The sequence below is a fragment of the Xyrauchen texanus genome, chromosome 13 (genome assembly GCF_025860055.1).
Source record: "Xyrauchen texanus isolate HMW12.3.18 chromosome 13, RBS_HiC_50CHRs, whole genome shotgun sequence".
Lineage (NCBI taxonomy): Eukaryota > Metazoa > Chordata > Actinopteri > Cypriniformes > Catostomidae > Xyrauchen > Xyrauchen texanus.
In genome coordinates, this window is record NC_068288.1 from 40,040,737 (window position 1) to 40,068,534 (window position 27,798).

A 27,798-nucleotide genomic window follows, 5' to 3' on the forward strand; every position below is an offset into this window, starting at 1 on the left:
GCTGTCTTCAGACCTGTATGAAGCTTTCTTGGGACTGGGCAAGGAAAAGCCATTTTTTATGTTTTTCTTGGTATGGTTTCTCTGGTATTTTTCCATTCACCGCCAATGTTTCCAACAGCTGATAGCCACAAATATGGTGATGCCACTGAAACAGGTCAATAAAAATGCAGCTACCGCAAATGGTTCTTGGCAAGGCATGCACAGTAGCATTCCTTTTGTTATTGTTTACATCTTTGAAATGGTCTATAAAACTACACTTTCACATTCTTCCTCTTTAGTTTTTTGGGGATTCCCATTCTTTGTGCATATCGCCACCTACTGGTGGAGATTTATGGTAAAAAAAAAAAAAAAAAAGGACTTAAATATTGATTTGTTTCTCACCCACAACTATCATATTGTTTCTGAAGTTATGGCCACCATTCACTTGCATTGTATAAACCTACAGAGTTGAGATATTCTTCTAAAAATTATTAATTTATGTTTTGCAGACGAAGGAAAGCAACACACAACTAGGATGGCATGAGAGTCTGAGTAAATTATGAGAGAATTCTCATTTTTAGATTAGCTTTTCCTTTAAAAGGTGTGGCTAAAGTGTCCAAATGCTTTTTTTTTTTGGGCCGCTGTAAATCTTGAAATCTTGAGTTAAAACAAAAATGAAAAGCCATAGAAATAAGAAACCACTAGGTGGCACACTTGCATTTCTCACACGACACGCTCCAAAGTTGCAGTGTTTCTTTATCTTCTGTTCTGGATGCTTATTTCAGAGACAAATATGTTCAGTCAGTCTTTAAAGTTGACCGGCTACGCATTTTCAGCGTTTAAAAGTACATTTTGACTTGTTGTTTAGATTGCTCGGCTTTAGTCACAAAAATGTATTAAAAAAGTGCTCTAAATAAGCCGTGTTGTGAGCTGAGTACCGGTTAGTGGAGGAAGGCAGAGAAGACTTTGGAGGAAGGAGGTTGGCTGACTGGTGACTTCTGCAGCGGCACAAAGAATCCTATTTTATAAAATTGTCCTCCTCACTCCCGCCTCCTACCTCTCTGTCTAGCTTCTGATTGGTCAGAATTCTGTAGAACTATCATCTGATTGGTTGTGTTAGTTGTCCGTTCGCGTTCCCTCACTACACATGAACTTCGATGAAGCCGATCCTCAACAACGGTGCTGCTCGATGAGCGATACTGGAAACTGATCAAACCTGGGATGGCACCCACAACGGTGAGAATTTTAGTTTATATAACATATCGGTAACCCCCCACCTGAAAGATAAATACAAAAAGTACGAGAGCAGGAGAAAGTAATTTTACACGGACAGGATGCAGATTGTATGAATAGTTTGGATAGTTGACAGACTACAGTTTTAAATAGCCGACAGTTACTGTATACAGGCAACTGCACAAGCAGTCTCGAAACAAGTAAACAAGTGTGCTAATTCAATTTGAATGGGATTTTGTATTGGGGCTTTGAATGAAGAAGGAAAACGAATGGAAAAATCGAAACCTCGAATTGTCTAACGTGAAAAATGTCTGGTTTTTCTTTGTTTCTTTGTTTTTATGCGAAATGAACAACGTTTTCTTTGACAATTTTGTATGTTTGTTATTGGCTCTGTCTCAAATTCTAGTGAGCTTTCTGACTAGACAGCATTTTTGTGCAACAAATGCGTTCCCAGTCAGCTGAGCTCAATTGATGCCCAAAAATGTTGTTTAGTTAGGCAACTCCATCATACTTGGATTTATGACAGCTTTAATGTTAAAGAATGTCATAAGACTGCTCCAAACAAAGCAGATTGTTTGATAGTTTTTATTGTTTATATATATATATATATATATATATATATATATATATATATATATATAACATATTTTATTTCTAAATTAATTGCATGACAGGGCCATGCAATGTATATTGCACTTTATGTCAAGTCACACAACTTGTATGGGCAGAGCTGTTCACATCAACAAACGGTTGACATCCTAAGGAACGTGTGGCAACAAGCCATCTGTTTTGTAGCTCTCAAACAGCTTGTGGATTAAATTAATTACTCTCTGACATGTCGTGTGAGCTTGGACTCAAAGACTGCACTTTGAGTCTAGCTCCGGGGAGAAATGTTGAGTAATTGAAGAGGCATTTGTGCTGATGTTCTATGCAATAGCATCCTTTAATTCAGAGAGGCATGGGCACCATTAAAGAGGAAATGCCAAATTAGTCAACCTTGAAGAACACATCGGATAAACCTTAAGTGCACTTTAAAGAATGGAACACAGCAATGTGCACGTTTTGTAGATGAATGAAGAACTTGTTTTGATTTTTTTGTGGTACTTCTTTTCTCACAAATACAAAATAAATTACATATAAAATACATTCTAAATCACACCTTTTTAGTATGCTAAATTCATCATTTATTTCTGTAAAAATATCCCAGCTAAATTTGCAGAGACAACTAAAATTAATCCATTTGTAGGTTGATTTCTCTGTTCATGAAACCTGTTTGAAAACAGTCAACACTTGTGCAGTTCCATTTGGTAATGCTAGTGGCACAGAAATACATTTCAGCATTGGTTAGATGTAAGGTGCATTGTATTGGAAGCAATGGAGACAACACATTTTGTGATATCAGCCACCTCTATAGTATTTTTCACATTTGATGTATTTAATTGTCATTTAGTTGAAAGTACCTACTCATGCATTTTATAATTCCCTTTGGATTCTATGAAAGCCAAAGTGAAGTTGTGAAATTTGCACATCTATAAAGTATGGCTTTGCACATTTTAAATTAGCACTGTTTGAATGGGTAAACCACAAACCATGAAAGCTTTCATACACACTCAGTGCATCAGATCAGATGTAGTGTACAGTTCCCATCGGTGCACAATACATCAAAAGAAACTGGATTACAAGAGTATTATAAGAACAAATTTGACCGTGACAGATGAAAGGTTCAGTGTCAATTAATGTGGGTTAATGCTCAGTAGAAGTGATGTGTACAGTACAGTAATGCGATTTATGGGAACTCTGACGTGGAATCGAGGTGCCCAAGATCTTAGGAGCCCAAATTGCAGCTGGAGCACTGTAGCTGGAAGTCCTCCGCGTCCAAGCATTTTATGTAACAATCTGAGTCGAGTCCTCATGACTTCATGATGTGGAAACTTTGGCTGACTGCACAAATCTCGACGTGAACTAAAAGCACCATTAAATGCAAAGTGGGGTCTGACTGAAAGGATCTAGGTTTGGTTTCATAAGATTGTTTTAGTTGAGGTTTGGTGCTCTGGGTCAACTTATTCGTGGTGTGCGCTGTTATATGGGAAAGTGAAATTTGATGCGTTGAAGTTTATCCATGCGCAATTACTATTTAGAGTACTTAGAAGTGAGCGGGAAAGGAATTTGAGTCAATCCAACAAGCCTCTTTCTCAAACTGTCTATCAATAGGCAGCACTTAGAAAAGTAATGGAATGCTGTTTTAGCTTGGATGTTATGACAAATGCTTTGATTCATAAGAATAAAATGAAGAAAAAAAATCTGCTTTTCTTCAGTGAACTGCACAGAAAGGAAAACCAAGCTAGATATTTTTGCACTTTTTTCTTTATGGATTTCGAACACAAATGAAGATATATTGCAGAATGTCTGAGGTGCTCTTTCCCATAAAACAAAACTGGATGGTGATTTATACTATCAAGCATCAAAATGAACAAACAAGAACCATAAAAGTTGTTCATACAAGTCTTTTGAAGCCATATAATGGCTTTGTGTCTGAAGGTAGACTGATGTATTGGTTTTACCGATTAATCTATGCCGATAGATGCTTTTTGAATCAGTTATTGCTGAAAATCTGTGCCTATATTTTTTTTTTTATTAATTCTCCATGTTCCTCTGTCACCAGCGTTGAAGGATTCTACAATTAAAACAGCTTGATTCTGCAGTATAACAGCGGCCTCTATATAAAATCAATCAATGACAGCTCTATTTGCTACATCTAAATCTTTCATAATTGACAATATTCATCCATATATTTATTCTAACTTCAATGCATATTTTTTTATTTTTAATAGATAGTCAAGTGTTTAAAATTGAAGTGAAGGCATGCAAGAATTTTTTTTTTTTTTGACTATTTGAAATAGATGATAAATCAATTAAAAAACGATCTGCTGATTAATCCGTTATCAGCCTTTTCCACCACCTTAGTTGTTGGCATCAGTAAAATCCACTATCGGTCGACCTCTATTTGTGTGTGTGCTAACAATCACCCCCTCTGCCATAGCTCTTTTGCATTTCTTGCATTTTACTTATTACTTTAAATTGAAGAAACGGTACATTGCATAATCAAGATAAGTATGTCTTGAAAACACAATTATACAGTAGACTACAGTCATTTGTAAATGTATAGGATTCCATTACGTCATTAGATTCCCTGATTGCGATGGAGAGATCAAGTTTCTCTTAACTAACTTAACCTCTGTGTGGGTGAAAAGCTACATGTATGTATTCTGCCCACTCATTTGCTCAATGTTTTGCTTTGCATTATCTTTGCAGGAGTCAAGACTGAACGTGGAGGCTTTAAGTAAGAGCGATGTGCTGGTACTCTTCAGTGTTCTGGAAGGGGAGCTGGAGGCCAGAGACTTTGTCATACAGGCACTCAGGGTTAGTCCTATTTTTTTTTTAGTTTCTTTACAAATGATGAGCAACATTTTGGAGCGACTACCAACAAGAGAGTAGACCGTGGAGCTCACGTGACCCCGTCTGCTATGAGTGTGAGATACTGGAGTCCAGTGAGGGCAGGCAAAATGGAGAAGTAAAACGTTTCTGTGAGCGATTTCACTGTTAATTTGTCTGTAATCACAAACATGGATATAGCTTAGTAAAAATTATGCGTGGAAAACCGCGTAAGCATTCTGAGTCAGCTTTAAGATCGTTCATCTTGTTCATGATATGATGCATTGAGCACTGCTCCACTGCTTTGTTTTGTTTTTTAATATAAAAACACTCTCCCCAGCAAAATATTCATTTTTAGAAGCAATAGAACTGATTCATATGATGTCTTAGTTTATACTGGTGGCAGTATAATCTGTAATCAGAATTTCCAAAGCTGCTATGGTCAGAGATGCAGTCCACCAATAATATTAATGTGACAGCCCACCAGTGACACAGATCACAGAGTCTAGCGACACCAGGCGCCAGTGTCGTTTGCAGTGTGAATAGGGCTTAAGGCCATACTAGTAGACCATGGAGGTTGGATTTTGCCGATACCTATACCGAATGTGGTGTAAAAGGCTGATAACCGATTAATCAGTCTATAGTTTTTTAAAATAGTTTTATAGAATATAAAAAATATGTATTCTTTCCTTTCAGAGATGGGCACAGACATAAACTCTGCAAGAGTCAAATATAAATAAAATCCCAGATGCATTTCATTGTTCAACCAAAATTCCAGTACTACCTAGAAAAAAAGTGAAGGTTTGGTGTATAACGCAGGACTTTTAAGCATAAACAAACTTTAAACAAACAACAACAAAAAAATTACATGACAAAGACTTGGCTCCGTTATGATGCTATTTACCAAATTAAGCATTTTATAGCCTTTATGTTTACCAGGTAAAGGGTTTAATTTATAAGTATATATTTTTATATATAAGTAGGTAACCAATAGTAAAAAAAAAAAAAAAGCAAAAATCGGCACCGATTAATCGGTAAAACCGGTACCTCTAGTAGACCATGGTCCTTTTGCAACTTAATTAGCTTTATCTACTTCTAATCAATTAAAGATCTCAGATCATCTAGGATCTAGGGATGCAACTTGGATGCAATGAAATTTAAGCCACTGATTTCATTCATTTTACACTTTCAAATAGCACCGGAAACTGGTAGGCTATATTGTTGAATTCCTGCTGTAAAACTACACTACCCATGATCCTACACTCTCAAACTACTGATATATTTGTATATGCATTATCTGAATAAATGCAATAAACATGGAATATATTGTTTTATTATCAATGACTATTAGTCAGTAGGTTTATATTTTAAAATAGTTAATTTTCAACATAATGGATTTTCAATGAGTAGTTCATTGCCCTCATAAAAGTACTTTTTGTTTTTAATTTTTTTTATTTAATTTTTTTAAATGTTTTCATATACTTTTTTCCTAATCAAAATTTGTGATCTTTGAACTTTTTTTTTTTTTTTTTTTTTTTTTTTAATAGAGAAAATTAATGGGGGAAAATGTTTTAATCTGGAACCAAGGGCACTGAAAAAATGGACAATCACTGTTGTGTTCTGTTGTCTAAAGTAAATGTCAGCCATATAGAGCCATATCCAGTTTCTGATATACCATTACATGAGTAACTTGTTGCATTGTTTAACTAACAAGAGTACTAGTAAAGAGTACTGAACTGCCTCTACCTTTGATACACCACATAAAAGCAACCTATCCCAGTCAATACACTGAGTACAGCAACACAACTGAAACAAAAAGGATCATTCCTGTGTCATGTACACTTTATTCAGGAGCATCTGGACTTGTTTATTCATTCAAAATGTTTGAGCTACTTAAAGTGATGTTGACCCAAGCAGCTGCACCCCAAGTTATACATCAGTCCCAATTTACACCATTATGAAGGCAATTCCCTTCCTTATTGGTGAGTCTTATGATCATGTGGTTTCTAATGAGAATAACAATGCAGTACATGAAAAAATGTAGTACATACTCCACTGATAAAGCCACTTATTTCAAGTGCTGAAGCATTGCTGAAAAATGTAATAAACAAATTGACTTTGTTTTTAAAAAGTCCATAACCTTGTAGTTGTCCATTTAGTTTAATTCAAAAGCAACAATTTGATGGAAAACAAGTGATGGTACAAAAATGGCAAATAAATGAAAGAAAAAAACAATTTGCTACAAGCAGAGTTCCCACGGTCATGGGAAACCTGGAAATATCAGGAAATTTTAAAATTGTGATTTCCAGGCCTGGAAAAGTCATGGAAATTAATAAAATCATCAAAGTCATGGAAAATCATGGAATTGTTTTTATAGTTAATATATTTTTATTTATTATGCTCTGTCCTAAAATATTTAACCAGGGTGTTACGTTGCACTGGATTAAAAACACATGGTGAACAGTTAAAAAAAACATCATGTTGTTTAGAATACCTGGGCAATTAGGGTGCTTTCACTCTAGCACTTTTGGTGCACACCTGGGTTCGAATGTCGTCAAAGTTCGGTTCATTTGGATGATGTGAACACCGTTTTCCGAACTCGGTTGTGCACCTGGGAACAGCACCTGAGTCCACTTGAAAAAGTGGTCAGGGGTACGGTTCATGTGAACTCCAGTACAATTTGCTGCTGATATGAATGCAATCGTAGCAAATCACTGAAGTGATCTTAGGCTGGGTGATATGTAAAAAATATTTTAGCGATAATTGCCTAAAAATATCACAATATACCAATATATCGTCAACCTCCTTGCAGAGGGTCGGTGCAAATTCATTTGAAATTAATTTATTGAAAAACACGTAAAATATAAACAAAAGATATTTCTAAATTCAAATTGTATTTTAGACTAAATTAAAAAAGCAATTAAAATAATAATATGAAAATAACTATAAAAATCTTTTATATACCGGTGTGTGTATATATATATATATATAACCACCTCCCCAAATATAAAAACATTTACCATCTCCAATGGCCGCATTTGCCATCATGCAAGTGTGCGTCAACGACAACAGGTGGAAAATTACTAATAGCCTACAGATGAATAATTAAAGACAATTATAAATGTAAATATAATAATAATCATAATAATAAAGCCTAACAAATTTCCTTGTGTTGCCAATATAATGATACTAAACGTGTGTTCTTATCGAATTTGTGTTTGTATTGTGTTTTGGTATTACAGTTATTGCTGCCTATAGAAAAGAATATAGAACAAAATTTTAGGTTCAAGATGAAAGTGTCTTTGTTTTGAGTTGCGTTCACATTGCATGTTAAGTGCAAACTGGTCTGTGTAAATAAAGCTAACTCAACTCACAGCACCTCCTGAGATGATCGGAGATCATTTGTAACATTCATGCAAACAGAGTGTAACAGAGAAAAAAGGGTGATATCTCTTTACATGCGCTTGTTCCACGAGACAGAACGCCTCTGAACAAACATCGAATTAGACACAAGCATTGATGGCTTTTATTAGACTGTTTTAAAAAATATCATAAAATATGTTTATTCAAGCACATGTCTTTTTCACACCCTGGGCTACTGTTTCATATATTTGCTGACTTCCCAGATCCTTGGATTTTCCATTTCCCAATATTGTCGATCATCTTCGGTCAATTGAGTATCGCAAGCAGCATCGGGTTCTTTGAGATATCGTCTCAAAGGATAGGCTCCTGATTGCAATTATTATGGTATAATGCATTTCTCACATCTACTTGGGTCTAAATAAATCCCCTTTGGAGAGCAGCTCACATTCTTTTCATCTCTTGCATCCGTAGGCTCGTGGTAAACAAACGCTAATTTTCATCACATCATTGCACATTCAATGCATCCTCGGGAGACAAACATAAGTGTCGTTTTGTGCATGTAAAGTTTTGGTGGTAAATTCAAAGAGATGAATACTTCAATAACACAGCAAAACTGATGGCTTCTTGAATTGTTGCCAAGTTACAGTGGTAAACAGCTGCCTCTTCTACTCACATTGATGATGGTACGTGGTTCGCACCGAAATCATATAATGTGAACAGAGACCAGTGGGGACAAGGGGAGTCCAAGCAATCGAACCAAGTGTGAAAGCACCCTTAGAGACAACGATGTGCCGCTAATCTCCAGCCATATTAGGATTCACGCAATGTGTTTGTATGGATTCAATTTAAAATGAAATGTTTTCAGTTGAACTTTTATCAAACAATGGAGTTTTTTTTTTTTTACAAATTTGCGATTATGTGATTTCGGTGCCATTTTCAGAATGGAAGGCTAAATGTTTGGGCATGGAAATTATCTTTCAAGTCATAGAAAAGTCATGGAAATTCATTGGTTGAAAAGAGTGGGAACCCTGTACAAGTGTGACTTTTGAGGACATGACCCAGCTAAAAGATTTATGTTCTTAAATCTTCTTAAAGGAATATTCCAGGTTCATTACAAGTTCAGATCTATCGACAGATTTTATGTTATAATCACGACTATCACAAATAATTATTTTGACTCATCCCTCATTTAATTAAAAAACACAAAAGAAAATGGAAAATGGAAGTGAATGGGGCTAGTCCCGGGTTGGACTGGGACTGGGCATTTTGTGGTCCGTTCTGCATAACGCGGCGGCTCATTTTTGCTTATCGCGGCCGAACCACTGGCCTGCTCGGTTGGCCATTCTGCCCCTGATCGGCCCAAAAGTGCGTCAGCCCACCGGGAAAATGCCTGATATGCTAGATTACCAGTCCAGCCCTGGGCTAGTCCATAAACCTTAAAATACACCAAAAAAATATATATAACCACAATATTCTATGTGTTAAAATTATTTTAGTGTGATGAAGTCACTTACTAACCTTATCTGTGTAAAGTTATATCCAATATTGCAATCCATGTAATCTGGTAAACGCCAAAACACTGGGGCTATACGTCTTGGGGCTATACAGGGTGTATTTTAATGTTTATGGACTGTTGCTTTTCACTTCCATCCCAGTGCCTTACTGTACACAAGTTTTTTTTCTTCTTTATTTAAAAAAAGAGGAATGAGTCTAAATTATTTTTGTGGCAAATGCTTTTGATCGAGCTTATTATTGAACCCAGAACATTCCAATGCAACTAGAATGTTGTTTAAAGTTTGGCATAATGTTAAAACTTCTTTAAAACGTAGTTCAGAAACTTTTATTATCAGTTTTTATTCATAAAAATGCAAAAAAAAAAAAAAAAAAAATCTAATTTAAAGGATGTATGAATAATGTTGTTCTACAAATGTTTTTTCCTAACATTGTGACGTTTATCAAATGCTAATTTGCAATTTCCATTAATGCTATTTTAACCTTTACGTAACGTTATTCAGAGTTGTTGGAATGTTCCTGTTAGGTGGGGCGTACACACCTGTGCTATTTATGGCATTGTTATGCTTGTGAATGAGAAATGTTATCAATTCTTTCCTCAATAGTTGTCTATTGACCATCAGTAGTTCACCGTTGAACAGGTTTAATGCTCCAAACTGCACACTAGATAACCAAGACCGACATTAAAGCTCTAACCTCTCAATGAGATCCAGATGTCTTGTGCACTCTAGCACATTAACATACTTCAGACACTACTCAACATGAAGGAAATATCCATGTACATTTCAAAAACTCCAGTTTATTTAGCTATAAATTCACTAGTTTCTATAGACTGTATGGCACTAGTCCTTGTATGAGAAAAGATGGTGTTCATTAGCTTGGAGTTTTTCTCATGTCACTTTTTGGGATTGTCGTAGAGAACTTAATTTCAATTAAATGCTGGAATGCCAAGCAATTCTTTAGAGAAAATTACAAGTAAACCTTGTTTGTCATACTTCCTGTTTGATGTTTATTGTCCTGCTATTTGCTCATTCCCATCTCTGTGGTGGTCTTACCTTAATTTCAATACAATGTACATCAGGCTTTAATTACACTGGACTGGCTCTTATTTTGTCATGCTCTTTTCACTTAAATTTGTATTTATTTATTTTTACTGTGGGACTCCTACTACATTCCAGCACTGTCACTGGGCCTCATCCCACACTCCCGGTGGATGCCAGGCTTTCAAACACAGCTGAGTTATAGCAAAACTTCTGTGCACCATAACCAGATGAAAGATCTTCAGAATCATTTCAACAAATCAGCCAAACAAATGTGCAATACATCCAAAAATTCCATGAAATTACCGTTACTGTTGTAATTTTTTTTTTTATTAGATTTTTTTTTATGGTTTTGTACCATGGTAATACTGTTTTTGTTTTTTTGGATGTGTACCTTGGTAATACCAGGTTTTTTGCACTTGTGATGAGGAGGTGGGCATGTCTGGGCCGTGAGGGGGAATCTCCTCCCCTCTGGTGGGGGGTGTGTGTAAGTCAGTCCAGAGCTTTCCCTGGCCTGAATCGGGCAGGGGGTATGTGACGAGGAGGAGGGCGTGGCCGGGTCGTGAGGGTGCACGTCTGCCGCTGAGTAGCTCAATCAGCGGGAGAGAGATAAGAGGATTAAGGGATGCCAGAGAGAGAGAGAGAGAGAGAGACACACACACACACACACACACACATGTTGTGTTTCCATGTTTTATGGGGACTTTCCATAGACATAATGGTTTTTATACTGTACAAACTTTATATTCTATCCCCTAAACCTAACCCTACCCCTAAACCTAACCCTCACAGAAAACTTTCTGCATTTTTACATTTTCAAAAAACATAATTTAGTATGATTTATAAGCTGTTTTCCTCATGGGGACTGGCAAAATGTCCCCACAAGGTCAAAAATTTCAGGTTTTACTATCTTTATGGGGACATTTGGTCCCCACAAAGTGATAAATACACGCTCACACACACACACACACACACACACACACACACACACACGGAGCTCATTGACATTGTGTTATTATATTCGAGTTCTGTTTGATGTTGTGTTGTAATTAAAGTCTTGTTGAATGTTGATCCAGTTCCCGCCACCTCCTTTCCCTAACTGTACAGTACTATAGTAATACCAAAGGATTTGGACGATATTTGATATTTGGTGATACCATGTTTTTTGGGCTTGGTACCATAGTAAAACCATTGTATTCTTTGATGGGCCTTGGAGCACCAGGCAATAGAATATGCTAATCGTTCTGTTCATGGTGTAGCCTATATCAAAACACCATGGAATTACCATCTTAACGCATCACTGTGCTACAGTATAGTACTGCCATATAACTTTTTTGTAAGGCTAAACTTATAGGAATATAGTATATGGATTTTTGCAAACTGAGTTTTATGTGCAGCGTTCTACGTTTTGCCACAGTTTCCTGATGAAATTAACACTAGAGGCACTACAGCAATTGTGCGTTTTATTCACTTTCACAAATCACGAATACAACAGCTGATTTGACTTTATAAACAACTTGTAGGTTGGGGGCTACTTTTTTAAATCTCCTTAGGGCCCACAAAACGCTAGGGCTTTGCATATACCTTTACATGATGAACAGTTGTATAGTTGTATATTATTATGAAAATATTATTATTAAGATTTGAGAGCTACAAATATAGGAAATGTAGGAATACTGTATATTGCCTGAGACATATGGGCTTTTGGGGGGGTTTGACAGCTGCTGGTTACTATATGCTTTAATTGTATGGAAAAGAGCAGCATTAACTTTCCTTCAATTTTCAAAATTTATGTTTTAAAGAAGAAAAAAAGTCACATGGTTTTCAAATCACATGAGTTTTCACAAGTATTCCTTTAAGTTGATTCCACGTTTTTGGCTTTAGGAAAGGCTCCGTATCAGACAGACAGTAAGCATGACAACTTCCGTTTGGAGCTTAACATTACCGTCGGTATCCTGTCCCCTGATGAAGCCTTGTTTCATTCCGAAATCCACTTTGAATTCCGTTTGTTCTCTGGAAAGCCACACGCAAACATGTCAAACATTATTACTTGCATTTCCTTTGGTCTAGAGTCAGCTTTAAACTTTACTATAGTGCTGTTGGTTCAACTGAGCATGTTAGCATGACAATAAAATTCAGCATCTGTGGTCTACAGATTTATTGATTTTTTTTTTGGTGAAGCTTTATGGAAGCCTACAACGATATTGTCTGCTGTTTTTGAAAGCACTGCACTGAGGCTATGTATGTTTGTCTCACAAACTAGATTTCGATTTTAGAGGTATTAACCACTCATTTAAACCACTTAAGTGATTTTCTGAAAAGAGAGTTTGATTTGAACCCAGCTGCATTTTTCATCTAAAAATCATTGTGATTTTTAGGTGCAATGGTCCGGCATGCTGGGATTAATATCTTTGCCACTCATTTCCCACTTTGAATAAGGTCATTAAAGCATGACTTTCCTTTTCTCTCTCTCTCTCTCTCTCTCTCTCTCTCTCTCTCTCTCTCTCTCTCTCTCTCTCTCAAATTTGTCCCCAAACTATAGGTAAATATGTATACTCATTTGTTTTTCTTTCATGGTGGGGGCTCTCCATCGACTTGTGCTAATTACATTTTCAATCTCCTAATTCCCACAATATAGGCAAAACCTGTCTGCCTGATATTACTCTCCCAGTTACAATCAATCCAAAGAGAAAAAAAGGAAAAATCAACAGGAGGGAAAATGCTACTTCACAACAGCCCCTAAATTCTTTATAACTTAATTTTTGATGCGTTCCATTTTGTCAATAGGCATACAAATATCATTCATTATTCGCTTTTGGTGCTTGCTCTGAAAAAAAGGCAGTGGAACCAAACAGTGTTTTGCTCATAATCATTTCCATACTTTTATGCCCCTTAGCAGCTATTGACTTTTAAAGGATTCTTTACTATTTGTGTTTCGTGACTAACAAGTAAAATAAACTTTTAGTTCTATGTCCAGCAAAATGTGTTCCAGGTTTCCAGTCAAAGAAAGTTTATTAAAAGCATTGCACATGTTTTAGTGTGTAATTTGAAAATGACAGAATTAAAATTTTTGGGTGAACTATTCCTTTAAATATAGTATGAGTGATTTTGAGAGTGTAGGTAACCGATACCAACAGTATTGTCAGTGTGTTGTTTACATTTACCACCGTGGTGTCTCTAATTTTCTTAGCGAAGACAATTAGGTTATCTTGTTCTGTCAGATAGAGACACTCGCACACATTGATGTTGTTTTAAGGCACCAGAGTGGCTAACTTATCTTAAGTCATTAGTTGGGTTAATCTTCTCAAGCCCCTCATAATTGCTCAAGCTTTTAGCCTAAACACTCACACACACACACACACACACACACACACAGGCTTATTCTTACAGATCTCCTTGATGATAAGGATGTAACAATTGAAGCATCATAAATGTAGAATGCAGAGCTGACATTCATTGACGAGTCGGACAATAGATTTAACATACATTACATGCATACCGTACAGTTGCTGTTTATTCAAACTATTTTGAGCTCCAATCACCTTCTGTTTAGGAATAATTAGCTTTGAGACAGTTCTTTCAAGTCCTTTTATTTTTTTAACAACACAGTGTAGTTTAAATATTTAAACACTCTGAATATCATGTGATTCATCTGTGTTTTTCCTTTTAGGACTAGACTAAACTGACTTTCAGGTCTCATTCTCCAGTGTAGGCGTCTAGTGTTGGGAGTTTGAGTTGAGTTTATTTTAATTCCATGTGTACTAGGGGAATTTACAAAAAAAGAAAAGACAGCTAAGGGATTCAGCAACTGGAGAGAAATTGCTTTCAAAGCTTATTGTTTTAATATTTCAATAGTCTTTAACTTTCTATTGAAATGTATTTAAAAAAAAAAAAAAACATTGTGTTGAATGCGGTGGAGTGGGTAGTTCATGTAACATTACATGTTGGGAGCTGGGACCCACTTTAAATTAGCTGTCTTTAACTACTACATACTAAAGCCCTAACCCAATCCTTACTCTAAATCGTAACTCCTAACCTAAACCAGTACTAGTACTTCAACCTCAGTAGCAGCGAAAGTTAATCTTGTGATTATTTTGCAGAAAAACATGTATTTACACAATGAAAACATTGAATTGTATGTATTTAAATGTTAGTGCTTAGTAGTTAAAGACACCTAATATAAAGTGGGTCCAAGAGCTGTTCTGCTCAAAAGGTTTCAGGTTCCAGGTTCGAGTCCAGCCCGCATCATGTTCATATCCATGACCCCTCTTTCCCCCCACTTGTCTGTTTCTCTTTCGACTTTCCTATAAATATAAACCAAAAAGCTAAATAAATACATGTTATCTTATTTGGAATCTTCAAAAACACCTTGGCTAGCTTTTGATATTTGTCCACTGGTTTTTTTTCCACAGAATGCACAGGATGTTTTCTAAAATAGGGAATATGTGTAGTGAACTGTGTTTATATTCAGTTTATGGTGGGATGCCTTAGTGATGACCATAAAATCCCAATGCTATGCCATTATTTTGTATTGGTTTTGTTACTGTTTTTTTTTTATATGTCAGTGGCCAGAAAATCTTGTTAATGGCAAAACCCTTTAAAAACATGTAAAAACTAGGGCTGTCCATTTAACGCGTTAATTCAGTGTGATTAATTTAATTAAGAATAATGAGATTAAAAAAATTAACGCAATTAATCGCAATGCCTCCGGACCGTAATAAGGAAGATTCCTGAGAAATGCAAGCTTGTAGTACCACATGTTTACTCCAGAGGGCAGTAAGTGAAACTTCAGCTGTGTGGCAACATGCAGTTTATACAGTGAAGAAATCAACCCTTCAGTAGCAACAACACAAACATGCGTTACGTTCTTGCGTTCAAAACACTTGAAGGAGCGCAAATCCGAACTAAGTGATCTCAAGATGTGTTCTAAGTATTAAACTATATTTAACTTGACACAGTGACCAAAACAATTTTTATTATGATGCAACGCACCCAAGATGCTACACAAGCATGTCTGTCGATTTTTTTTTTTTTTTTTTTTAAGATAACTATGTATAATTATTTCATAATTATTTATTGAATTATTGTTATATGAGGGGCAATTAATCGCTTATTTGTATATGCGATTAATTACGATTTGGGACACCATGTAATTAATTCGATTACAAATTTTTATGGATTGACAGCCCTAGTAAAACCATCTGTGATGTTGCATTTGGCCACTTACTTTGTTAACCCTTGATACAGTTAATGTAAGTGGTAGGCAAAATAATCCTCTGTCAGTGTTGAGACTTACACATTGAAAATAGAAGTCATCTTCCTCTCTGAATGGCTAGTAAAAATGATTGTCATTAAAATTAAGGAGATCTTGCACCCTGGTAAATAATGTGTGAAGTTGTGGCAAATATCTCTAATTAGTTTAATTCAAAATGGAAAAAAAAAAAAACGCAACTCTCATGTATCCACAAAAAAAGCGAATTATAAGCCAAGAAAAAAGAAGACACAAGATTTTCTTGTAACATTCCATAATTTAGTGACTAAGTGTTACAAGACAAACACTGATAAAGGTCCATTGGACCCTAATGTTTGTCTTCTTTGTAATTATGCATAGAGAACTTTAATTTTGCACTTTTAATCCAATAAAGAAGAACATGTTTTGTGGATAAATGGAAGTGAGATCTATTTTTCTACAGTATTTAGTATTCAAAATTATTTATGGCTTGTAGATTTTCTAAATTCTCTGTCCATTGGCGGGTGTGTTTAGATATATATCCAGCTGTTTGCATTTGCCCCTCCTCCTGCCATTAATTTTCATACCTCTATTCCCTGTAGACATCTAGTCATTTTTCAACAGCTCTCACTCTCACAGCTTTCAGCTGGAATCACGAAACCTGCCATGTCATGAATGAGGTGTAGTATTTCATCCCTACTTTTCCTTCAATTTTTAGCTCAAACCTCTCCTTTTGTCAACCAAACTAAATTATCTTGACAAAGGCTTTTTGTAAGTTTGTAATTAGTGGTATTTGCTCGTAAATTGAATTAAGTATATGAACAAATCCCTTAAACATCATGTTAAACTTTGAGAATTCCATTTGTGCTATGACCATGAATGATGCCTCGAATCATTCAGGTTGTTCAGGAGAGGTGTGTAAACCAGGTCCCATGATAAGTCTTAATAATAATAATATGAGATGGTGAAATAAAAAAGAAATGGTTTGAGTTGGCTAGTACAAAAACATACAACATTAGGTAACTCACAAAGAGGAAAATAAACGAACCAATGAACAATGTTATTACGATTTCTCCTGTTTAACCCCAAACCCTAAACTAACCATAAAGTCTAACCCCTTAACCTAACCCTAAAATTTGCCGGGATTTTACTAGGAAGAGAAACATTGGTGTTTTGAACCAATTCTTTAATCCCTAATCCATAAGGTTTTACCCCTTACCTAAACCTAACCATGATTTTAATAGGAAAACAACTTTTGTGTACTACGGTCGAAAGAAAACATTAAAAACACCAAACATGGAGGCTTATTACAGTTTATTGACATACATCAGTCATTTGTATTGGACAAAACAAATATAGGATGTGGAACCAAATTTGTTCACAGACATTTCCTTTCTTTTTTTTATTTTCCCCCCTTTTTCTCCCCAATTTGGAATGCCCAATTCCCAATGCGCTCTAAGTTCTCATGGTGGTGTAGTGATTCACCTCAATCCGGGTGGTGGAGGACGAAGCTCAGTTGCATCTGCATCTGAAACCCTCAACCCACGCATCTTTTCACGTGGCTTGTTGAGACATAGACCATGTGGAAGCTATTCTCCGCGGGATCCACGCACAACACCACGCACACACCACAAAGTGCGAGCCACATTATAGTGACCATGAGGTTACCCCATGTGACTCTACCCTCCCTAGCAACCGAGCCAATTTGGTTTGCTTAGGAGACCTGGTTGGAGTCACTCAGCACGCTCTGGATAGAAGGCTAGCTAAAAAACTGCCTGTATTGTATCATTATGAAATTCTGTTTGTTCATTGGTTGGTCTATACATAAAAAGTTGTAGCTTTTCATACAAGTCTAGTTGTTGGCTTTCTTACAATTTTACAATCTCATACAAATTATTACAATTTGTCATGAGACTGTGTTGGGTGTGCAAAAAATACCCTAGAATTGCATTGAAGGAGGGACCAAAACCATATCTGGGGAATAATATAATAGAAACTTAAGGGTGGGATTTTTTAATTTGGGCCAGTAAGCAAACTCTTAGCAATGGCCAAGAACATACTAGCAACACATAGAAAAGCACTAAACCCAACTCAGAACACCTTAGCAACCACATAACAATGCCCTGACAACTATCCACAACATGCTAGCATCATAGAGGCAACTTTTGAAAGTGCAAGCATGACTCAAATTTTCAAAAACAAAATAGTTTTATGCTTTAGTTCAACATTGTCAACATTACTTGGACCTTGTATTGTAAGACCTCTATAGCTATCACAGACTTTCTCTTGGCTGTGCAACACATTATTTGCTTAGTCATCCTTGTTTCCATTTAAGTCAAAAGCCTTTTTCGTTCAGAGTTATTTCGGAAGGTATTAAATAACTCTAGCTGGAACCTTTTTGGTGTCCCATTCCCTGAATTGACACTAACTAGACTGCAATGGTTGTTTCAGCCCTATATGATAAAATAAAAATAATAAACACCAGGAACCTGGTCACATATATACTGAGCCTCGGAGAATGGTTTATGTTGCTTTGGCAGAGTCATATGCTCTGTGTCATCTCATTTCCTGTTTAGAAAGCAAGTATGGAGTGAGTGTGTCTGTGTGAAAGGGAGAGAAAACCTCTTGGAAACCTCTATAGAAGGACTGTAAAAGTTATTGTTTTAACAGAAGTTACAAAATGGAGCCACAAATTCCCTTTATATCTAGATAACAGATTTTAGATTACTGGAAATTAAACATTTCCTGGTATGCTCAGTATTCTCTTCAAATGTTCATATTAATGTTTGACTATATCTGTTTTCTAAAGACTTGTTTTTAATTTCACTCTTTGCATACAAAATAATAAAAAATTAAATACCAAAGCGCTGTTCCAAAACCTACTGAGCTGCCTACCTAGACAGCATTTTAGAGCATCATAGGTGCCCTCCAGACTCAAAGGCTGTTCCAAAAGTTAGGCAGGAGCATTATGCTGCCTTATGAGAGCCTTGTTTCGGCCAAATTCTGAGGCAGAATCGCATGTTTGCTTTCACAGGGAATGCTATGCAAAAAGCTCAGTGGAAAAATTCACCCAAAATGGTGGACAGAGTCAAGAGAAACTGATTTTAAAACAAAAGAAGTGCTGTCTTGTATAATATATACTTGTGTCAAATACTTATATTTAGTTATTATACTTGATATATTATAAATAAATTATAAGTGGATTGACTGTTTTCCCTAACATTTTCCTGCCTATAATCAAGGGCTAAGATCGCATCCGTCTGTGCTGTTTTTCTATGTAAACATGCGCTGAACGAAAATCAAGCAGGAGAGGTGTGTTTTTTTAGACACCATGGCAAGTTAAAAAGCACAAGTTAAAACTTCATCTTTTAAAAACAAGTCTCACAATAAATGTTATAATCTAATTATATTAATATTCGCTGCGTCTAGCTTTTATTTACTGCAAAATTGTGTTCATTCTGAACGTTCCCTTAGAGTATCATATTGTTAGCGTAATAATATGCGAAGTCAAACTCTATTGGAATCGGTTATTAAATCAAGTCTCCTGTGCACTACACGCATGGAATGCTATTTGTGTGGTGTGCACATTTTTTGCCTGTGTAGAGAATTTTAAATTGAGGTTAAGTTTACATTTCCTTTAGGATTCTTAGAAGGCAGCTGCCAAATACTCATGTTTACATTCACTGTGAATGATAAAATCCATCGAAAGAAAAAAATCCTCCTTCTGTCTCTTTTGCTATAGGCCCAGCACATAGATTCCTATATGTTGGAGCGATATGGCAAATACAACCTGAGTGATCCCTTCCTGGCCCTGCAGAGAGACAATGAGGTCCTCCAGAGCTCCAGCCAGGCCAGGGGAAATGTAGAAGGTTCCTCTCAGAGACAAGAGGGTGTCTGTGGGGCTACGGCTCGCTCGGATCCTTTGGCGGTGCTGAAGTTGGTGGTTGGACACTGCAGAAGAATGCAGGAGAAGATGCTGAAACAGCTGGCAGCTGCAGAGAGCAGACACAGGAGGGTGAGTGTATACTGGAAGTAGTGCTGCACGATTAATCATATCGCAATCCTGATGTCAGCTTGTGCGATTATATGACGGCAAAATGCTGCGATTTATATTCAATAAATAAGTGCATGTGTGGACGTGACAGCCCATTCTCTCTGAGAGCTGTTTGCCCATTTTCTACACCGCTAATAAAAAGATGACCAGTCAGTCTCAGTTTAGGAGTGGCACGTGTGGTCATGTCATGTGAGTTTCCGGTGTTCAGTGTGGAAATCAGGTAAAGATGGATGCTGAGCAGACCAACACTGAACTGGTGGCCAGAAAAAATAACACAGATCATAGCTTGGCGATATATCTTTATTTGATCCTTAATTAAAGTTTGCTTCAACCAGTCGTGGAAGAGACACAATCTGAGCGGGAGTCGAGACCGGGAGAGATATAAAGTTCTGCTGGGTGATGCGCACTCTAACACGGAGATGCTCCTCTCTCAACCCTGTTGTCTGCAGCTTGCAATGTGTAGCAACTATGACAACAACAAAAATAAAATGTGTGTATATATGTATATATATATACTTTCTGATCAATTGCCATTTGCATTGATTTAAACAGTGATTCCAAACTTAGCCCCTCACACAATACCATTTTAAATGGCTAATTATCTCCACCTCACTATTAAGAGGATAAAGTAGGAAATATTAAAAACAAACCTCAAGTGGCGCCCTTAGTCACCCATTTATATGAAGTGTAGAAGGTCAATACTGACATTACTGTCGTATTATTCCAATCTGATTGAGCACAGCAGAGCAGGTCAATGTGAGACTGGATTGCTGTGTCAGCTCATTCTGTCACTATATCTCATTCTTTCACCGCCTTGTGGTTGTATTAGGTCATTGCTGATCTGGAGGAGGAGAAGAGAAGGCATGCTGAAGATACTGCAGAGGGAGATGATGTCACTTACATCCTTGAGAAGGAGAGAGAGCGCCTCCTGCAGCAGGTACAGGGAACTGCGTATTGATGTCTTTTAAAGGGATAGTTCACCCAAAAATTCTCAACATTTACTCACCTTACTGGCATCCCAGAAATGTATGACTTTCTTTCTTCTGCAAAACACAATTTAAGATTTTTAAAAGCTCTGTAGGTCCTCAAAATGGAAGTGAATGGGTTCCAAAATGCACATAAAAGGGAGCATAAACGTAATCCATATGACTCCAGTGGTTAAATCCATGTGTTAGGTATGTATGTGTCAGAAACAGATGAATATTTAAGTAATTTTTTTATTGTTTTCATAAATATGCATTAATACTGTGAATCACCAAAAAGAGAAGATGAATGGGAAAGTGAAACTGTAGCAGAGAAGAGAATTTTATAGTAAAAAAAAAAAATGGACCTTCACAAGTCTGGTTCATCTTTGGGAGCAATTTCCAAATGCCTGAAGGTACCACATTCATGAGTACAAACAATAGTATATAAGTATAAACACCATGGGACCACACAGCCATCATTAAGCTCAGGAAGGAGACGCATTCTGTCTCCTAGAGATGAATGTAGTTTGGTGTGAAAAGTGCAAATCGATCCTAGAACTACAGCAAAGGACCTTGTGAAGATGCTGTAGGAAACAGGTAGACATGTATCTATATCCACAGTAAAACAAGTCCTATATCGACATAGCCTGCAAGGCTGCACAGCAAGGAAGAAGCCACTGCTCCAAAACCGGCATAAGACTACAGTTTGCAAGTGCACATGGATGCAAAGATATTACTTTATGGAGAAATTTCCTCTGGTCTGCTGAAACAAAAATGAACTTTTTGCCCATAATGACCATTGTTCTCTTTGGAGGGACAAGGGTGAGGCTTGCAAGCCAAAGAACACCAACCCAACCGTGAAGCATGGGGGTGGGGGTGCTTTGCTGCAGGAGGGACTGGTGCACTTCACAAAATAGATCATCACGAGGAAGGAAAATTATGTGGATATATAGTAGCAACATCTCAAGACATCAGCCATGAAATTAAAGCTTGGTTGCAAATGGGTCTTCCAAATGGACAATGACCCCAAGGGTACCTCCAAAGTTGTGGCAAAAAGGCTTAAGTACAACAAAGTCAAGGTATTTGAGTGGCCATCACAAAGCCCTTACCTCAATCAGAAAGGAAAAATTGGTGAGCAGAACTAAAAAGTGTGTGTGGATGCCTACAAACCTGAATCAACAGTTTTGTCTGGAGGAATGGGCCAAAATTCCAGCAACTTGTTTTGAGAAGGTGTATGCATTTGAAACCGTATGCATTTTGCAACAATATTTTGTTATCAGAACATTAAATAAAATCATATATTTTAAATTATGGATCTAAAGTGTATGTATCTTATCACATCATGGCTCGTTGTGCATGACACCGCGGAGACTCCCAGCATGTGGAGGCTCATGCTACACTCCACGATCCACACGCCCCATTTAGAGCATGAACCACTAATCACGACCACAAGGAGGTTACCCCATGTGACTCTACCCTTCATTGCAACCGGGCCAATTAATTTGATTAGGAGACCTGGCTGGAGTCAGGAGTTGCGATCAATATTCACTGAGCTACTCAGGCCCCAACATATTACATTCTTAAAATAAAGTAGTGATCCTAACTGGCCTAAGACAGGGAATGTTTTCTATGATTAAATGTCAGGAATTGTGAAAAATAGAGTTTTTTTTGTGTAGGTGTACTGTATGTAAACTCCTGACTTCAACTGTATATCACGTGGCATGGAAATCATCTTTAATGCCCTGTCAGTATTTAACAAACTAACTATTATGCAACTATAAAAATTAATGAATTAATTAATTTCTATCACTGAAAGCGACACGACCACAACCATTAGAATTAGTGAATCTACTCTGCAGGTGCACTTGCAACACAATGCATGGAGTGGACGTTTTATCTGACCTGTTACTCGTCTGAGTTAACGGCACTTCAATGTTCCGGGGCGAATTCCAAACTGCATTTATTGCTTCCTTAGGTACTGCATGAACTGCTGCGGGAGGGGACGCCACTCGAACACTTGTTCAAAACGAAAGTGAGAAAATTTATCTTTTCTCGAAGGACACTTCCAGACTGTTAGTGAGGGGTACATTCATTAATGCCATGTTTCCTTCAGAGTACCCACTTCAAGGGCTCTGCACTTCGGAGTGAGTAGGGCATATAGGGAGGATCACTTGCGATTGGAATCTGCCCTGATCTGCTATAGCGTGTGCTATTAAAGGCACCTCCACTTAATTTTCTTTAATACGCCCGTGATTTACAAAAGAAATCTCATAATAACACATCATTACTGTTATTGTGAGATTATTACGATATTTTAATATTGTTTTATTTAACTATTTTAATTTAATTATTAATTAATTAATCATTTTTCTGGATGACCAAAAGGGCGCCCCTGCTTTCTCCACCTTCTATGCATGTCACAGTCCACACCTATCAAATCACTTCTGAAGACATTGATTTAACCACTGGAGACGTATGGAGTACTTCTATGTTGCCCTTATGTGGATTTTGGAGCTCAAAAATGTTGGCACCCATTCACTTGCATTGTATGGAACGACAGAGCTGAGTTATTCTTCTAAAAATCTTTGTTTGTGTTCAGAAGAAGAAAGGGAGTCATACACATCTGGGATGGCATGAGGGTGAGTAAATGATGAGAGAATCTTCTTTTTTGGCTTTTTTGCTTTAAGACCACAAATCAGGTATTCAAATATATAACAGAGATGTTGCAGGTGAATAAACTAAAATGTTCCTTTCTTTGAATATATAAAACACAAGATTTGTTTGTATTGTGACTTTTAGGATAGGCAAATAAGGCTTAATCATATTAGATATTAACAAATGTGCACTTGCAACAAAAGTGGTGTAGACTCCACAGAAAATATAAAACAATGTAGCTACTCAATAACCCAGTGGCTGGTAAATGTTTAGGTTACATATTCAATAAAACACTGTATGTATGTAATTGAATGTGCTTATTAAATATTTTGTACAAATATATATATATATAATTTTTACATAAAGTGACCCATACAATGGCAAAGAAAACCTATTTAAAAAATCTTCATCATTTCTGAAGTAAACTGTTAAATCAGATGTTTTGACCTATTATGAAACATATGATATTATGTTTACTATATGAGAAAAATGTAACTTTGAAAGATGCTAATATAACTGGCAAAAGTCATTAAATAAAAATAACAAAAATATAAATATGAAATGTTTATACATTGGGGGAAAAATATTTATTTATTAAAGTTTTTGTCGATTTTGATCATTTACACATTTCATAACAAATTTCCATCAATTCCATCATTGTCTTTAACAAAATGAAATTAATAAACTTAAAATATTTTGTTTTATTTCAATTTGTTAAAGATGACTCAATTTAAATGGATGGAAATTTGTTATGAAATTGAAATGCTTAAATCTTGAAAATATTTTATCTTTGTTATATAACCTGCCTACTGTTTTTAACACTATAAACCATGAAATGGACAGGCACATAAAAAATTCTAGTTTACATACGTACATAGAATTAGGCCAGATTTCTCATGTGTCTGAATACATGTGTTCGATCTTTTTCCAGTTGGTTCCTTAATTCGTTTATGTGTGTTTTTAGCTGGAATTTGAAAAGTCAAGGACGTCTCAGATGGAGCTGGAGAACAAACGACTGCACAATCAGTTAGAAGATGAGCGTGTCCAGCATAAACAGCTCATAACGGCACTAAGTCGGGAATGCAAGCGTTCCGGCTCCCGTGCACATGAGGAGTCCCAGCGTGCCAATGAACTCAACCATCACCTCGATCGCGAACGAGCGGCCAACCAGACTCTGATGGCGGAGCTGGAGGAAGAAAAGATGCGGGCTATGCAAATGGAGGCCAGAAGAGAGGAGCTATTGGCTGAGTTTGACACTGAAAGAGAGCAGCTTGGGCTGAGATTACGAAAGGAGGAAGCGCGTTGCAAGGAGCTACAGGATGAATTGGAGATGTCGAGAAGAACGATGAGCAACGGAGCTTTTGAGACAATTGTGGATAAATCAAACAAAACCCAACCAAAGATGAATGGACACCATGTTCCAGCAGAAGAAGATGGGCACTCTGAGAGGCAAAAAATGGAGAATGTACCAGAAAATCAAGCCATCTCTCCTGACATGCCCGGTCTACAAGCTGCGTACCAAGCTGGCATCAACCAGCGCTTCCATGCAGCACGTCATAAATTCCAATGCACCTCTGATCCTGATACTCAGACCATCCCCTCCCCTCCACCTGGTGCAAATGACCTCTCTCCCATTGTTGCCCCTGTAGCTCAACCAAACAGCACTTCTTCTAAACAGGTCACCCGCAGCACGGTCACCCACACCCTGAATCGTTTCAGCACTCAGCAAGGTTCCAGCAAACCTGCCGCTCCCAACAGCTCCCCTTTCGGCACAGATTACCGCACCATTGCCCATTCCGGGATGATGTCTCCCACTATCAGGTCCCCAACTATTCCCAGAGCAGAGAGAGGAAACCCACCCCCGATCCCACCCAAGAAACCAGGCCTCGCTGAAACTCCACCTTCTCCGGCCACTCTCCGAGCTGCTCACCTGGCTCAATTGTCAGCCACTTGTGGACACATCAATAACCCAGACTTGTCGTTTAACAGCTAGCAAGCACAAAGTGTCATGAATATGATATTTCATACTCTGCAAGGCCAAAATGATGTGGACTTTGTCTTTTAATTAACAAGTTTGGCTATTTCAGTAATGACAAATCTGAATGCTACATAATATAAAGGAGGACCAACTTTCTATTAATGCCGATGTTTTTGAAATTTAAAGAATGTTCTGCGTTCAAAATCATTTAAAAATAATTAACAACATTTGTGGCATAATGCTAATTATTATAAAAACATTTGGAGTCATCCCTTGTTCATTCCAAAAATTGCAGTAAGTCACTTACAGTGGAATGGAAAGGGGCCAATCCATAAACACTAAAATAAATACTGTTTCGAAAGTATAGCCATGAGATGTAAAAATTAGGTGTAATAAAAGGTATAGTAAAATCAGGCATTTACCAGATTACAGGGTTTGCGTGTTACATCGTCATGACAACCAAGTTGTAATATTGGATATATCTTTACATAGATAAGATTGGTAAGCGATTTTATCAAACTTAAATCATGTTAACAGGCATAATGTTTGTGTCTTGTGGCTATACTCATGAAACCGTTTGTATTTGAACATTTATGGACTGGCCCCATTTACTTCAATTGCGAGCGCCTTACTGTAAGCGCAATTTAAAAAATGTTTTTAATTCTTTTTTTTTTGGAGTCTAAATTATTCTTTGTGGTAATTAAAATTCAGCCATAAATGCTATTGATTAAGCTTAATTTGTATTGAACCGGAACATTGTTTTAAATGCTCAACAAACACATACATGTTGTGTTGGGCTGTCTATATACTGTACTTTTGGACAAATATAGACATTTTGGACGTATTACCATAAACTTGTCAAACACTGTTTGTTATTTTTTGTAGAGGACATTTCAGGATCTTTTAATCATTCAAACCTATATTATCTTTTGTAACATTGCAGTGTTAATCTCATTGGTGTTTGCATGACATTTAACATTATCAGATGCATTTTAATTGTGTGCATGGATTTAAAAACATATTATACAGTCTGTATGTTACCAAACCCTACATGATAAATTCACTTGATTTACACTGACAATCTGGAACCAGCTTTTATAAATAGATGATATTTATATTTTTGACAAATATTTATATACAGTATACACAAGATGACATCTGAATAGTTTCATTTTAATTTCTATCCCCAGTTATCTAGTTTATACACTGAATTGTATATTTAACAGACTGCATGTACAAACAATGAAATGCTTTCTCACAAAAGCAGTTTGTTTTTGTAGATCTAAAGAAATTCAAGTCACGTGCTTGCTCTGAATCATATAAATTGCACGTTTGTATCACCTTGTCCCTGGAACATTCTGTTGATTTTAGACATTTCTTTTTGGGATCATCAGTTTGCTGATAATATGCATGTTAGTTTTCATAAACCAAGATTGTTGTACTTAATTTAGCATATAATTGATTGTTATAATATTATGCTTGTTGGCATGGGTTGAAACGAAGTATTATGGATTACATGTAAATTGCATTATATAACGTCTTAACCCAGCCAGGAGGGGGCACTGGCTGTTAAAGTAGCACATACAGGGACAGTATCACCCATCCTCAGCCATTCATAGCCTATGTTAAGAATGGAATACTAGCAGACTGCATACAGCACAGTATACGCTGTATACTTTGTGCCTACTGTTTTTATCATTTTATTTGAAACAGTATGCATTTTGCAACAATATTTTGTTATCAGAACATGAAATAAAATCATATATTTTAAATTATGGATCTAAAGTTGTGTAATGTCTTTTTGAGGGTTCTAAACAGCATGAAACGGACTATGTTTTTCTCTATCTGTTGCAAGGAGTTTAATATAGAGTGATCAGTCACATGGTCTTCATGGCCCAGAGAATTGTCTCTGGAGTACCCATGAAGCAGAGATCCGGGTTGTGAACTTGAATGGGAATGCCACTGGAAAGCCCTCTCCAGTTTTTTAGACCTTGAAAAGAACAAACAACATCAAATATTTAGTGCACCTTTAACAATGATAGTTTTTATTTTCATGATATATTAAACACACTACAGCATCTGAAGACTCCAGCTCTGAGCAAAGTGTGTGAAAAATGTGTGCGCATCACAGGCATCCATGTGAGACTAACAGGAGTGGGGATCACAGTTTAACCAGCCAGGAGCCTCTCCCTAAATCCCCTCTTGTGTGTGTATACGTGTGAGAGTGTGAGTGGACCGGGAAACAGAGAGGCAAACATGCATGAAGTATGTGCCACTCTGCCCCCTAGTCACAATGGGCTTACCAGGTTCCAATAAATCACAAACTGGCAGCTTATTCAATCTGCAATGGGACTGAA

At 36.8% G+C, this 27,798-nt stretch overlaps 1 protein-coding gene across 1 annotated transcript; it reads left to right on the forward strand.

Annotated features, from left to right (window-relative positions):
• The first annotated feature begins 1,125 nt into the window (after positions 1-1,125).
• LOC127654189 (CTTNBP2 N-terminal-like protein) lies at positions 1,126-27,182 on the forward strand. The gene is made up of 5 exons (XM_052141258.1): positions 1,126-1,215; positions 4,525-4,632; positions 19,532-19,804; positions 20,673-20,780; positions 24,428-27,182. Exons 1-5 carry the CDS (start codon positions 1,201-1,203, stop codon positions 25,454-25,456), a joined length of 1,533 nt encoding a protein of 510 aa, XP_051997218.1. The 5' UTR covers positions 1,126-1,200; the 3' UTR covers positions 25,457-27,182.
• The last annotated feature ends 616 nt before the right edge of the window (positions 27,183-27,798 follow it).